General features: G+C 40.1%; 2 protein-coding genes across 7 annotated transcripts; one reads left to right on the top strand and one right to left on the bottom strand.

Annotated features, from left to right (window-relative positions):
- The first annotated feature begins 1,055 nt into the window (after window positions 1-1,055).
- On the top strand, window positions 1,056-8,181 carry LOC105832778 (nuclear distribution protein nudE-like 1-A). Of its 4 annotated transcripts, none has more exons than XM_012674017.2 (8): window positions 1,056-1,215; window positions 1,527-1,725; window positions 2,113-2,403; window positions 2,489-2,625; window positions 2,708-2,893; window positions 3,357-3,478; window positions 4,300-4,370; window positions 6,442-8,181. In XM_012674017.2, the coding sequence occupies exons 2-8, from the start codon at window positions 1,640-1,642 to the stop codon at window positions 6,497-6,499; spliced, it is 951 nt and encodes a 316-aa protein (XP_012529471.1). In that variant the 5' UTR covers window positions 1,056-1,215; window positions 1,527-1,639; the 3' UTR covers window positions 6,500-8,181. The 4 variants fall into 4 exon arrangements, with proteins under 4 accessions (XP_012529471.1, XP_012529466.1, XP_012529470.1 ...); XM_012674012.3 differs by lacking the exon at window positions 6,442-8,181 and adding an exon at window positions 3,821-4,026 and having other exon boundaries at window positions 4,300-4,366; XM_012674016.3 differs by lacking the exon at window positions 6,442-8,181 and adding an exon at window positions 3,821-4,026 and having other exon boundaries at window positions 1,080-1,312; window positions 4,300-4,367.
- Window positions 8,182-8,365: 184 nt separating this feature from the next.
- On the bottom strand, window positions 8,366-12,135 carry LOC105832779 (histone H3.3A). Of its 3 annotated transcripts, none has more exons than XM_012674020.3 (3): window positions 11,865-12,135; window positions 9,441-9,576; window positions 8,366-9,345 (listed from the first exon to the last, which is right to left on the bottom strand). In XM_012674020.3, the coding sequence occupies exons 2-3, from the start codon at window positions 9,566-9,568 to the stop codon at window positions 9,063-9,065; spliced, it is 411 nt and encodes a 136-aa protein (XP_012529474.1). In that variant the 5' UTR covers window positions 9,569-9,576; window positions 11,865-12,135; the 3' UTR covers window positions 8,366-9,062. The 3 variants fall into 3 exon arrangements, with proteins under 3 accessions (XP_012529474.1, XP_012529473.1, XP_012529472.1); XM_012674019.3 differs by having other exon boundaries at window positions 11,854-12,133; XM_012674018.3 differs by lacking the exon at window positions 11,865-12,135 and adding an exon at window positions 10,503-10,658.
- Between the last annotated feature and the right edge of the window lie 129 nt (window positions 12,136-12,264).

Raw genomic sequence — 12,264 nt, 5'->3', positions numbered from 1 at the left:
TCCGTTTTGGCTACATGGGACTGGTAGAGCAAACTTTTACGGAACGGAACTGGAACGGATCGCTCAATTCCAGTGAGAAATCCGATCCGTCATTCCGATCCGTGCTTAATGGGACTGCACCCTAATATCAGAGAGGAACCTGAGAGCGGCCACCGCGGCTTTTTTCGTGCGACCAATATTTGACTAGCATCAGCGTCAAACGTGGATGTAAAGCCCGTTCTACATTAATTGCAGTCGCCAGTTGCAATTTGCAACACCCAATAAATGTCGACCTTTAACTAGAAAATAAGCGCCTATTGTATATCGCAAGTCGCAACTAGCTGCTTGCGATTAATGTAAAACAGACTTTACATCCACGTTTGGCGCTGATGCTAGTTAAATATCGGTCGCACGAAAAAGGCCGCGGTGGCCGCTCTCAGGTTTCTCTCTGCTAATATGTTCCAGCACAGTAATTTTTAAATATATTTAAATATATGTATATTTTTAATCTATAACACACATTTTTTAAAATATTTTTAAAATTATATGTTTTATCAGAGAGGAACCTGAGAGCGGTTATCGCGTCGTAATTTTTATTGTGCAACACTGCTGATAAAATCGGCGGGTTAGAAAATTCTAAATAATATATATTATATATATTATAAATGATTTAATTTATATTATAGATATAGATATATATTATAATGATTTAGACAAATAAGAGGTCTGTTTTTTATTCCTGCACTGCTGCACTGGTGCAATAAGTTAGAATAAGACAAGTATATTTTTTCTCATTTTAACTTATTGCACCAGTGCAACAGTGCAGCTAAAAAGAACAGGCCAAAGATTTAAGTCTTCGCTAACTTAGGTTCAAATCTCTGCTAAGTTGGGTTCGAATCTTCGCTAAAGTGTTGGACATTTTTATTCCCAATTCGTCCGACCACACCATCTTGCATGATCTTCAGCGGTATCTGCGCCGCGTTTCCAAATGTGAAAGTTCGTCATTGCTGCGATTGGCCGCGATTGGCGAGTGAGTGCGACGTGCATGACGGGTCAAGTGCGCGTGCCCGACACAAGATACAAATCGACGACATCCGTTGAAAGGCGCCTGTCCCTCCCCGTGTCACTCCGTCCCTCTCGTTCACTCTCGTCGCTCTTTCTCGCCGTCACAGTGCACCACCGATTTTTCTACGCGCCTGCCTGTACCTTCTCGCCAGTGTGACTCATAATAACGCGGTAATGACATTAGTGTTACACGCGACTACGTCTCGCCCGCGGAGTGATTGCCGTTCGTCCACGGAGCCGAGTTCATCGTCGAGAGCGCATTCGAAAAGTATTCCCGATCGAGTCGGCCAATCCCGATTCCTTCGACTCTGAAAATTCTCTACCATGAATGGAGTTCCGTGCGGAATGCGCTTTCGACACGCGCGATACTAACGACTCGAGCTGTAGTTCTAAACGAGAATACGCCGTTTCAATGTTTAGATCTTTTTTGATTTTGATATCTAGGATCTTGGAAAGACTTTGTCACTCTTGCCTCCTTGCAGGATGTCAACGTGCAGCGCATGAAAGAACGATCGTATCTGAAACATCTCGGAGTCGTTAGAAGATTGGAGAACAACAAGGGTTGCACACAGCTCTTTGACCATCCATAAGAAAAATGATGGATTTAGATCCACCAGAATTTCTCTCCAAGGACGATGAGATTCAATATTGGATGGACCTTGCTAACCAATTGCTTCAAAGGTAGATTATTTTTGTATCAAGAGTTCTAGTGACACATAATATAATAACCTACTGTAACCAAAGCGACAACGATAGTTATCAGGATATAAATATTATCATTTAATCCTTAAGCAATTTAACAAAATTAAATGAAAAATATTGCTTTTACTCTAATCCAAGATATTTTGTCCTTCTAAAAATATTACTCTTTCATGTTTATGAAAAATGCAAAATTTTATTGCATCATGTAATTAAATTCTATATTGTTATTTTAGTCAGTGCTTAAACAATGAATTATAATAGCTAAGCATATCTAACACAAATTTTTGATAACCTGTTACAGCGCACATTTATTGTTTGTACATAGTAAATATTAACAAAAGCTACTGTTGCTTACTAATATTGTAGGAAAGATGATGTTGAACGGGAACTAGAAGAGTTTCAAGAGAATTCGCAAATGCTGGAGAAAGAGTTGGAGACCTCCTTGGAGCAAGCGGAAAAAACAAATAGAGAATTGAGACAGAGAAACACGAGACTTGCCACAGAAGTCGAACAGTTGAGGACACGACTAGATCAGCAGTCTGCAGATTGCGCCATGTTTCAGGGAAAGGCGCAAGATTTACAGCAACAACACGAGCATTTACTGAAATATATTAGAGAACTTGAACAAAAAAATGACGACTTGGAAAGAGCACACAGGTATTTAATATTTATTTGCTAAATCGCTAACAACTAATTGTTAGTAATTTAGTGATTAATAAAACCCACAATATTTCCCTTGCAGAATCAATAGGGTCACTGAGGAGGAAATAGAAGCTAAGTTTAACTTAGCTATAGAAAAGAATGCGTTACTTGAATCAGAACTCGATGAAAAAGAAGGCCTAAAAGTCATAGTCCAAAGACTAATGGACGAAGTTAGAGGTAACTCATAATTCTCTTATTTATATATTTATTTTAATTTAACACATTTCACAACGATAACTAATATTTTGCGATATTTTAGATTTGAAACAAGAGATACAAGTACACGAAAGGCATCACGCCGATAATAACAAGTCTGCCGAAAGAGTTCGTAATAGTATCGTCGATAGTAATAAGCTACAGGCTGAATTGGAGTCAAATTCACCCGCTAGCCAAATAACTCCACAAACTATACCTCAGAATAATACGACGACTTCACCGATAAAAAGTAGGTTGTACAAAACTTTTGTTAAGGCAAAGTGCATTTTCCATCTTGCGTCGAGAAGACAATCATCAAAATTGATAAATGTGACGAATCGTACAGACATCAAAAAATGCTTGAATGAATAAGAAGATAAGATATGGATAAACGCAATGCATAAAATGAAAATTATTGAGAATAATTTGTATACTACAATCTTTCTTTGGTCTTCGCTATGTATCTTAAGATATTTGACAACTTATGAAATTAAAGAGATCAAAACAATGTGCAGTATTGCATTGATGTAACTGAATAAAAATTTTTTTGCAGTATTTTCTTTTTTTTTTGTCTTGGGTTTTCCAAAAAATCTTGTAATATAATATTAAAATTATGTACAATTATGTATATAACAACAAAATTAATTAAATTTACAATTTCAATTTTTATAATTGTAAATTATTTTAATTTTTATTCTTGTGTTTTTCGCCAGTTGGACACGGGATGGTAGGGGGTGTTATTGGGAACAACAATAACAATATGAGCCAACCATTGCCACCCTGCACTAGAATATTGGCAATGAATATGATTGGTGACCTTATGCGAAAAGTTGGGGTAAGCATCTGTAATATTTTGATATTTTCTTTATTAGTTAGTTTTCTAAGCTTGACGCATGGCTTGTACGTTCTTATGTACCTGGACGCATAAGTTATACCATTTATAGTTGCTGTATATAAATTTGAAGGTATGGAGCAATTATTTGTGTTAATAATTTAGTTTTTATTAATTGTTCTAATCAAATACTGTACTTTGTTTAAAGTTTATTGTATCATAATTAAGTCAGTAATTATATGCATATATGTAATATATGACAGATGTAAATATTATATCAGTAAGTTGGATTTGATTTGCACTTGGAGTTGAGGAGTTAGTGTGATGTAGCTGGCATTTTGGTAGCTTGACAGGTGGGTCTGTATGGACTGTAGGAGAATAAAATGCACTTGTCCAAGCGGACAAATCTCGAATACCATCTCGTCTACTGGCCTATCAGCGGCCCAGACTCGCGCATCTACTCAGTGTATAAGGCAACAACCTAGACCGACCGCGTGCAGATCTTCGTCGTGATTTTTCATCATTAAATTATTTTGCATCTTAAACAGCAGGTCTTGATATTTTATTTTCTCGTTATTACAACGCTTCATCCATGTTCACCATCATGATTAATGCATTGCCGAATATCTCCATGGCCGTATTTCATTATTAAAACAGCGATTCCCCGTGCTTCTAATATTCCTGTTAATTTAACACTGTCGCAATCTTGTTAATTCTACATTTGTTACAATTTTGTCAACATAACATTTGTATGAAATGCGTACTGCATTGAAGGTATTATTAAAAAATATCTTATTTCTGATCGTAATTGTTCTTCTTTACAGGCGTTGGAGAATAAGCTGAATACGTGCAGAAACGCGTTTCGAGAAGATCAAGTTCGTCAAGATCTCTACAGGTAACCCAACAGTCACGTTTTAATCATATTAAATTGTAAATGTATTCTTATTCCATCGTGCACTGTACTCACAAGTAAAATATCATGTATCCATCTCATATGGTACATTTCTTTGTTATTTTTTTATTTTGTTAACGATTAATTTCAAAAGCACGTTCTTTGATAAATCTCAAAATTTCCGAACAAAATTGCACGAAAAAAAAAAGCGATACATGATATACTCACTAATTTAATCGTACTTACTATTAGTGTAATAATGTTGGTTGTGTTTTAATTGATTGATTATGCTTGTTGCGGTCGTCGCCAAGGCCTCCAATTTATACATATTTATAAGGCTTTCTACGCAATATTACGTAGTACTGATTTTCGTAGAGTACCGAGTTTCTAGAGATAGATAGCTCTCCTATTTGATAGATGACTGCCTTTATTGTAGAAAAGATTCTCTATTTTAATTATGCAATTAAATATTCCTTATAATATGTTATATTTACCTTAGTTTGCTCAGTCACGATTATTTATAATAGTTGCTTCTTTATTTTATACATAAGAAGTTCATAACTTGTCTGCTTATGCTTCTTAAATTAATTGTTAAAATTAAGTGTAGAAGTAATTAATAACAATGACATAGTATTTTAATAATTTGTGTATTTCCTAAACATGTTGTGCCATGTTTGAATATGTTCAAAAATAAATGTCATTATTTCTGATTGGAAGTTAGGTGTGCATCTAAATTTTATTTAATCGGATTTATAATTAATAATTTTTTGAAATAAAAAAAAACCCATGTACATATTTATTTCTTGTGATAAATATGCACCATAATTCCTCATATTTATGTCGCGCACATACATACATGCACGTGAAAGATCTTAATGCAAAGTGCAATAGATGCATTTTCAATGTTTGAATTTTTATATACTTGTATAAATTCAAACATAAAAGTAGTTTTATATACAATTGAAATTTGATATACACGCGCGTATATAGCCGTTCCACCGGAATAACAGATGTGATTAGTGCTCACTTACTAGCAGATAAATATTGTACATGCCAGAAATTCGGAGTGAGCCATCAATTACAAAATAGAGATTTTTATAATTAGTGCATTAGAGCTAAATGTCGCGCGCGTATAGAAAAAGATTCATTCAAGTACAAAATGTTTTAAAATTGTGAAAAACTGTGGTAATAAATTTACATATTCGTAAGGCTTCTAGCCTTTTGCCGCAGTCATATGAATTGAATTTGTGATGTCAAAAGTGAAAAATGACACGTTGACAATCCAATTTTTGTGTCCGTGCCATACTGTAATTATTCACTGTATCCTGGTAATTTATGATGTGCTTATGAAACCTTCAAATTATGGCAATTTTAAAGTAATGCTAATTAATCCCTTCATTCCGAGTGACTATTTTACAGTCTTAATATTTAACAAGAATTAGATATATTCTAGTAGCGACCGTAAAAATTGGTTGTCATTTCTCGCTTCTATCATTACAAATTTATTATGGCTTCAATTTAGCGATAATATATGCGTGTACATAATGTATATAGACACTAAGCATCACGCGGTATACGCAACATTAATTTGGTCAGTTGTGTAAAACAAAAACATGATGTGTGTGAAAACTTTGAAACAGCCTTTATTTACATTAAAAAAAAAAACTTTTTTACTCTATTTGCTACCAAATTGAGTCTTCATTAGTCTATGTTGACGAGAGATTATTTGTGGCTCGATCTATAAAAAGTACTTAATAGGGGTAGAAATATCATATGTACCGCACAAAATCCGAAATGCTACACTTGTGAGTCCTTCCTTGCATGAATAGCTATGGTTATTTTTATTGCATCCTTATGCACATTATTATATAATGTTACGTTTTTTTTAAATGTATGTTAACACAGAACCAAATTAATTTCGAATTATATTTATTGTTGCGTATTCAGCGAATCTATGCACCGATGTTAAATCGCTGAATGTTCACTATCCCAAATGCTCGTTCGGTATATTCCTTTTTTTAACCATTAGATAAACGTAAATGATAACAAAAGATTGTTGCGTCTGTTGCATTAGAGCTAGACGACAGGTCCGAAGCCCAGCTACAGGAAACAACAACCACATTCGATTATAAGGATATAATGGAGATAGATTATAATGGGAAGGATATAACGATGCAGCGATCATATGTCCGCACATCACGTTACAATCCCGATGTTAAAGTTAGTCGGAAATTTTTTTAATTGTTTCGAGTTTCTGTTGAGTTAATCACTGAAATTCACGCGAGATTAAAAGACGCCCTGTCGTGTCCTGGCGTAAAAAACCGTTTCTAATGTACAAGGACACAACGTAGTAAAATTTCCATGTATTCCTTGGCTGTTCGGGTTTCCCGGTAGCGGTATTGCGTACTGTACGTCAATGACACTTTGTCGCGATATCTGATGAGAAAATATCATGTAGAATAATTATAATGGCAAGTTGATGACTCATTGCTGTAATATCTGTTTGTTTCAAGTATGAGATAGGTGTCGATGACTACTGGTTTTGGTAACGATATTTTTTCAACGATATCGATAAATGTCATTGACAGAAGATGCAATATCACGAAAGTGTACTATAATATATAGTGTTTCTCTTTACGTTTTTGTCACGAAGAAAAAAGAAAATATTTTATTAGAAGAAAAAAAATTCATACATACATAAACTTGTAACACTTTTGAAAATATATTGGTACTGACAACTTTAATCGACTCCTATACTATTGCTATTGTTCGAGCCTATTATGTGCTGCATTAAGATAATAAATATATATGATCGCCACGCATACAACAACGTGTAATAAACTTATAAGCGTGTAGTAAACGATAATTAATTGTCATGTAAATATAACAGAAAATAACAAGATAAAAAAGTAACAAAGTATCGTTACTTATATATCCAAATATTTATATATCTGAATCAGGTACTCTTTCTCTTTGTATTAATTACGTCGAGACATCTTCCTGGTGGTTTCCTACTCCGACACCGTGCGACGCTATGAAAGTCGCTTAAATAAAAAATTTGTAAATATATACGCATATGAGTGAAGGGCTTGAGGCAATAGAATATCAAGTCACGCGAAAATCTTAATTCTTTTTTATGAGATCGATGGTCTCGATATAATCTTGTATTCATATTAAAGATATAAGGAATAGCCGGCAAAGTAAAATAATTACTCGTATTCAATCCGTGGAATTCTTTAATTTGTTCTTTCCTTAAATTTCGTGACTTACTGTATTATTGCCTCGGAGCACTTTGTGTGTATTGAATAAAAGTAACAGAGATAGAACAATTATTATTTATTAAAAGAATGGAATATTTGTGACGTTTGTAGGTAATTACATAATAATTTATTAACTTAGTAATTAACGCGTAGGATATAGTATAATTTGTATTTACCATTTGTCTATAAATAATTATTACGTATCTTTGTAAAAATGTGTACTTTTAGCGCTTTGAATGTATTTCTATATATATATATAATTCTATTTTTTTAATATTCCGTAAAATAAAATTCCTTAATTGGAAATAACTATTTTTTGCGATGAACGATTGGATCGATTCCAATAATTGAAATTTTTGTTTATTATAGCAAAGACTAGAAAAATATACGGTTGCGTCGACATTTATAACTAAAGTTTAATTCTTTAAACTGTAAGAAAAAAAAGAATCATCGGCAGACATAAAAAAATTGTTCCGGATAGAAAAATCATAATCGAATTTTACTATTATGAGAATGTGAATTACACTTAATAAAACTTATTAATTTAACGCAAATTTTGTTTTTGTCTGTTTTTTTCAGCTGAAGTTCTTGCACATCTTTTCCTCTCCTCAAGAGGAGATAAAAGTAAAGAGAGAAAAAAGGTATGGTGCAAAAATTTTAATTAAAAAAAAAAAACATCTTGTATACGTCAAGTTTCGCAGGCGGCTCGGCTGGAATTCAAACAAAGCTCAGGTAAAAGTCGTGCGAATTTAGATTTATTTACGAAATGCGTTTATTTTTACACAAATTTTTACACAATGCTTTAGGTGATCAAAATGATTTATGTAACTCGAGTACAATCAGAGATCTAATACGTTAAGCACTACGTCAGGATTACTATGGGGATGTCTTAATCTAATGCACACTTTTCTTTCGAATACTAATAATGATATAATGACATCGTTATGCGTAACATTAATGACGACAAAAAACGATAAGTAGTAGTGAAAGTAAAGAAACGTTCTAATGAACATCGTCTAATCGGAATTACTTAACAAAACTGCCAGCGTAAATCGAATTGTGTAATTTCCCAAATATCCGCCCTGTAAGTGTAAATTAAAGTCATTTCAAGTGCTTCAAAATTTTGAAGAGGAAAAAGGGGAGGAAAATGAAAGTAAGAGTTTCTATAATCGTCGATATCGTGAAGCCCAGTGGAATTTCGTGTCTTTTGAATGGGAAATCGTCGAAGATAAAGGAGGGAAGAGAGAAGGGGATAATCATCGGAGGGATAATGCTATAGCGCGTGTCTATGCGAATAGAACAAAATATGTAAGAGGTTGGAATGAAAGTCCTTCATCCACGATTGCGAACGATAACTAATATAATTAATAATTAATAATAATAATAATAATAATGATCGCAGTGAACGGTATGTATGCGAGTTACATAGCGCCTCTTAAGCACGCTCGCCGCGGATTCGCCGGGCCAGCTGGATGTCTTTAGGCATGATCGTGACGCGCTTCGCGTGGATCGCGCAGAGGTTGGTGTCCTCGAAGAGACCGACGAGATACGCCTCGGACGCTTCCTGGAGGGCGCCTATGGCGGCGCTCTGGAAACGCAGATCGGTCTTGAAATCCTGGGCGATTTCACGTACCAGCCGCTGGAACGGCAGCTTCCTGATCAACAGCTCAGTCGACTTTTGATATCTTCGAATTTCTCGAAGAGCCACGGTACCGGGCCTGCCACATGGAAATCGCAGAAACGCTACAGTCATATCGAATCCGAGCGACGTTTCGCGACGCGTCATTTTCTTTTTCTTTTCTTTTTCGCTCACCTGTAACGATGCGGCTTCTTGACGCCACCGGTGGACGGCGCGCTCTTCCTGGCCGCCTTCGTTGCAAGTTGTTTACGGGGAGCTTTTCCTCCCGTTGACTTACGGGCAGTCTGCTTGGTACGCGCCATTGTTCAACCTGTGACAATCGTCGACCAAATATCATTTCGGATATCGAGAGGAGACAAGTCCCGCGGTGTCGCAAATAAAAAATTTCAATAGATTCCTAAGAGGGAAATTTCAATTTGCGCGGTCGCATCTCGACGCACTCTCGCATTCTCTCTTCCCCCCTTGGACTCGGCTAATCGCGTAGAGACGATGGCCGCAGTCATTGAGAATTCTCTGATCGGCAACGCGGCGACGCTTAGGGCTTAGGACTCGGAAGAACGGGAAAAACGGTAGTGGGGAGATGATAGTAGTCGCGGGGCAGGAATGCAATTCGCCGTCGTACATACGTGCGGACTCGGAGGAGGGAATTGCGCGCCGAACGAGATCGCAGTGCGCGTTGCGCAATGCACGAACTTTCGTTCCCCCTCCTCCGACGACCAAGCGGGATGCCGGAATGGTGATGGTGAGGGTGACGATGATAGTGGTGGGAGACATACGGAGTGGGAATGAGGGAGTAAGAGAAAGAGTGGGAGAGAAGACGGAGAGAAAAGGAGAAAAAAACCCACGCGCTGTCAGGAATTCGCGTCCGCGAGGAACAGCGTCTCCCGAAATCCCCGAATTCTCGAGCGCCGACGACGCTTCCACGAGGAGACGCAGGGCGACGTCATGGCCGGAGCCGGCGACGCCGACGATCATAGACCGCCGTTGTCACCGTCGCCGCCGCCGCCGTCGTCGTCGTCGTCGCGACACGTTCCCGCAAAGCGAACGTCAGTCGCAAAATGGAGGCGAACGCGGAACGCGCGACGGTCGATGAAAATTCGGGGGCGAATTTTCCCCGAAATCTCGACGATCGTCTCGTGGCTCCGGTCACTTTTTCACGCGCGCGCGCGCGCGCGCGCATGGGCTACAAAAACCGACCGCCCGGGCGATCGGAGCGCGAGTCCTATCTTTACCTACCTGAGGCGAATTTCGGACACGAGCGGGGACGCGAAGCGAACTAGATACACTATCCGTTTCCTCGCACACTCCGATGGCAGTGGACGCTCTCCCGAGTCCACGGCTCTCTCGCGCGTCCTACCGCCCCCCTCGCCATCCCTCGTCCACCCCTCGTCGCCGTCTCCGTCTCCTCCGCCACCGCCACCGCCACCGCCACCACCCGCCGCCGCCGCCGCCGCGGGAAATTAAATCGTGCGAGAGGCACGTAGGAGCCCGCGGTGCGCCATCGGCCAATCCAGCGGCGGGACGTCGACCGGCCGGCGCGCCTTATTGGTCGCCGAGGTATCGAGTGCGGCGCGAGTGCCCTGTCAATCGCTCGAAATCGTCCTACGATACGCTCTCCCGACCGCACGGCACTGGGACCCTCTCACCGCGCGCGCGAGCGACGTCCCAGCCGCGTCCCGTCACCCCGCTCGCGCGTGAGCCGCCGCTCTCGCACCGATGATTCTCCGAACCGTGTACTGTGTGCACTCTCCTTTCGCGCGCGGAAGAACGCGTGGACAGGAATGGGAGAGCTCTGTCGCTTCGCGACGAACGGGAAGGAACGGCGGGGCGGGGGGAGGGTGAGAAGGAGGGGGCGGCGAGTTTGATGGATCGATGAACGGCACGGAAATCTAATGACTTTTCAGGAAGATGTTAAATGCCTGCGCCATTTCGAGAGCAACGATTTCCCGATCAATAACGGGGCGCGCGTGAGAAGACGCCGCTGCTGCGCTACACGCTCCTTCACGTGACGCTCGCCTTTCTGCCTGTTCAGACGACGTCGCCGATCGTCCTGCTCCTCGCCCGTCGCGGGTAATTCGCCCATTCGATAAAAGCTGATAAGCCGGCCGCGCGGTTATAAATGTAAATAAATGAGAATGGTGCGCGCGCGCGCGCGCACAAAATCGTCCGTCTCAAATTGAGAACCAGTCGGCCGACCGCACGCTTGACGTGCTATAAATGTAGGATACGACTATGGATCCAGGGACGAGGAAGCGGGGGGAGGAAGGCAAGAGCTTTGTCTCCTCGAACGCGACCCCGCTCCGGCGACCATCATCGTTCCACGCGACGCTCATTTAACCTGGATTCTCGCTCGTCAATCCTAAGAAAATGCTTAAAGAAAAAAAAATCTTTGTTTTTGACATAATTAGATATAACAATTAGAGGAAATAAATCTCCCTCGCTTGAGGATAGTTTTTGTCGCGCGTAGAACGAATCGAGGAGAAAATCGAGCTCGTCGCGATTCCTCCGCGTGCGCGCGCGTCCTCGCGGACGATTATCCGCGCAAAGTAGTCCCACGCTCCTTTCTTCCCATTTAGTATATACTCACAGCTCGATTACCGTATGTAAATGCCCCCTCGTCGTGTTGTCCGTCGGTCGGCTGATCCGAACTATCCACACAGGTCGCGACGGCAGAGAGAGAGACGAGCGGGAGACAGTTAGACAGGGCGAGGATGCGTGTGTCGAAAAACGACGACGCGACGTTACTGTTTACACGAGGAGAAAGGCGGCTATCGCGCGATAATAGAGCGGGGCCTGACTGTGTGACGTAGGGCAGGACTATTTCGCGCTGTACATACACGGCGTCGCGTATCGACCCGCGAAATCGTGAGAGATCGATGCCCGACCTATAGCAAACACAGCAGAGACGGAGAAGGGAGGGGGGACAAGAGAAAGAGAGAGAAAGAGAGAAAACAACAGCGCACGTACTCGCATAGCGCTAGATTTTTGCGTGTGGGAT

This window comes from Monomorium pharaonis, chromosome 9 (assembly GCF_013373865.1).
Source record: "Monomorium pharaonis isolate MP-MQ-018 chromosome 9, ASM1337386v2, whole genome shotgun sequence".
Classification (NCBI taxonomy): Eukaryota; Metazoa; Arthropoda; class Insecta; order Hymenoptera; family Formicidae; genus Monomorium; species Monomorium pharaonis.
The sequence above is the reverse complement of the archived record's forward strand: the minus strand, read 5'-3'. Positions and strand labels throughout refer to the sequence as shown.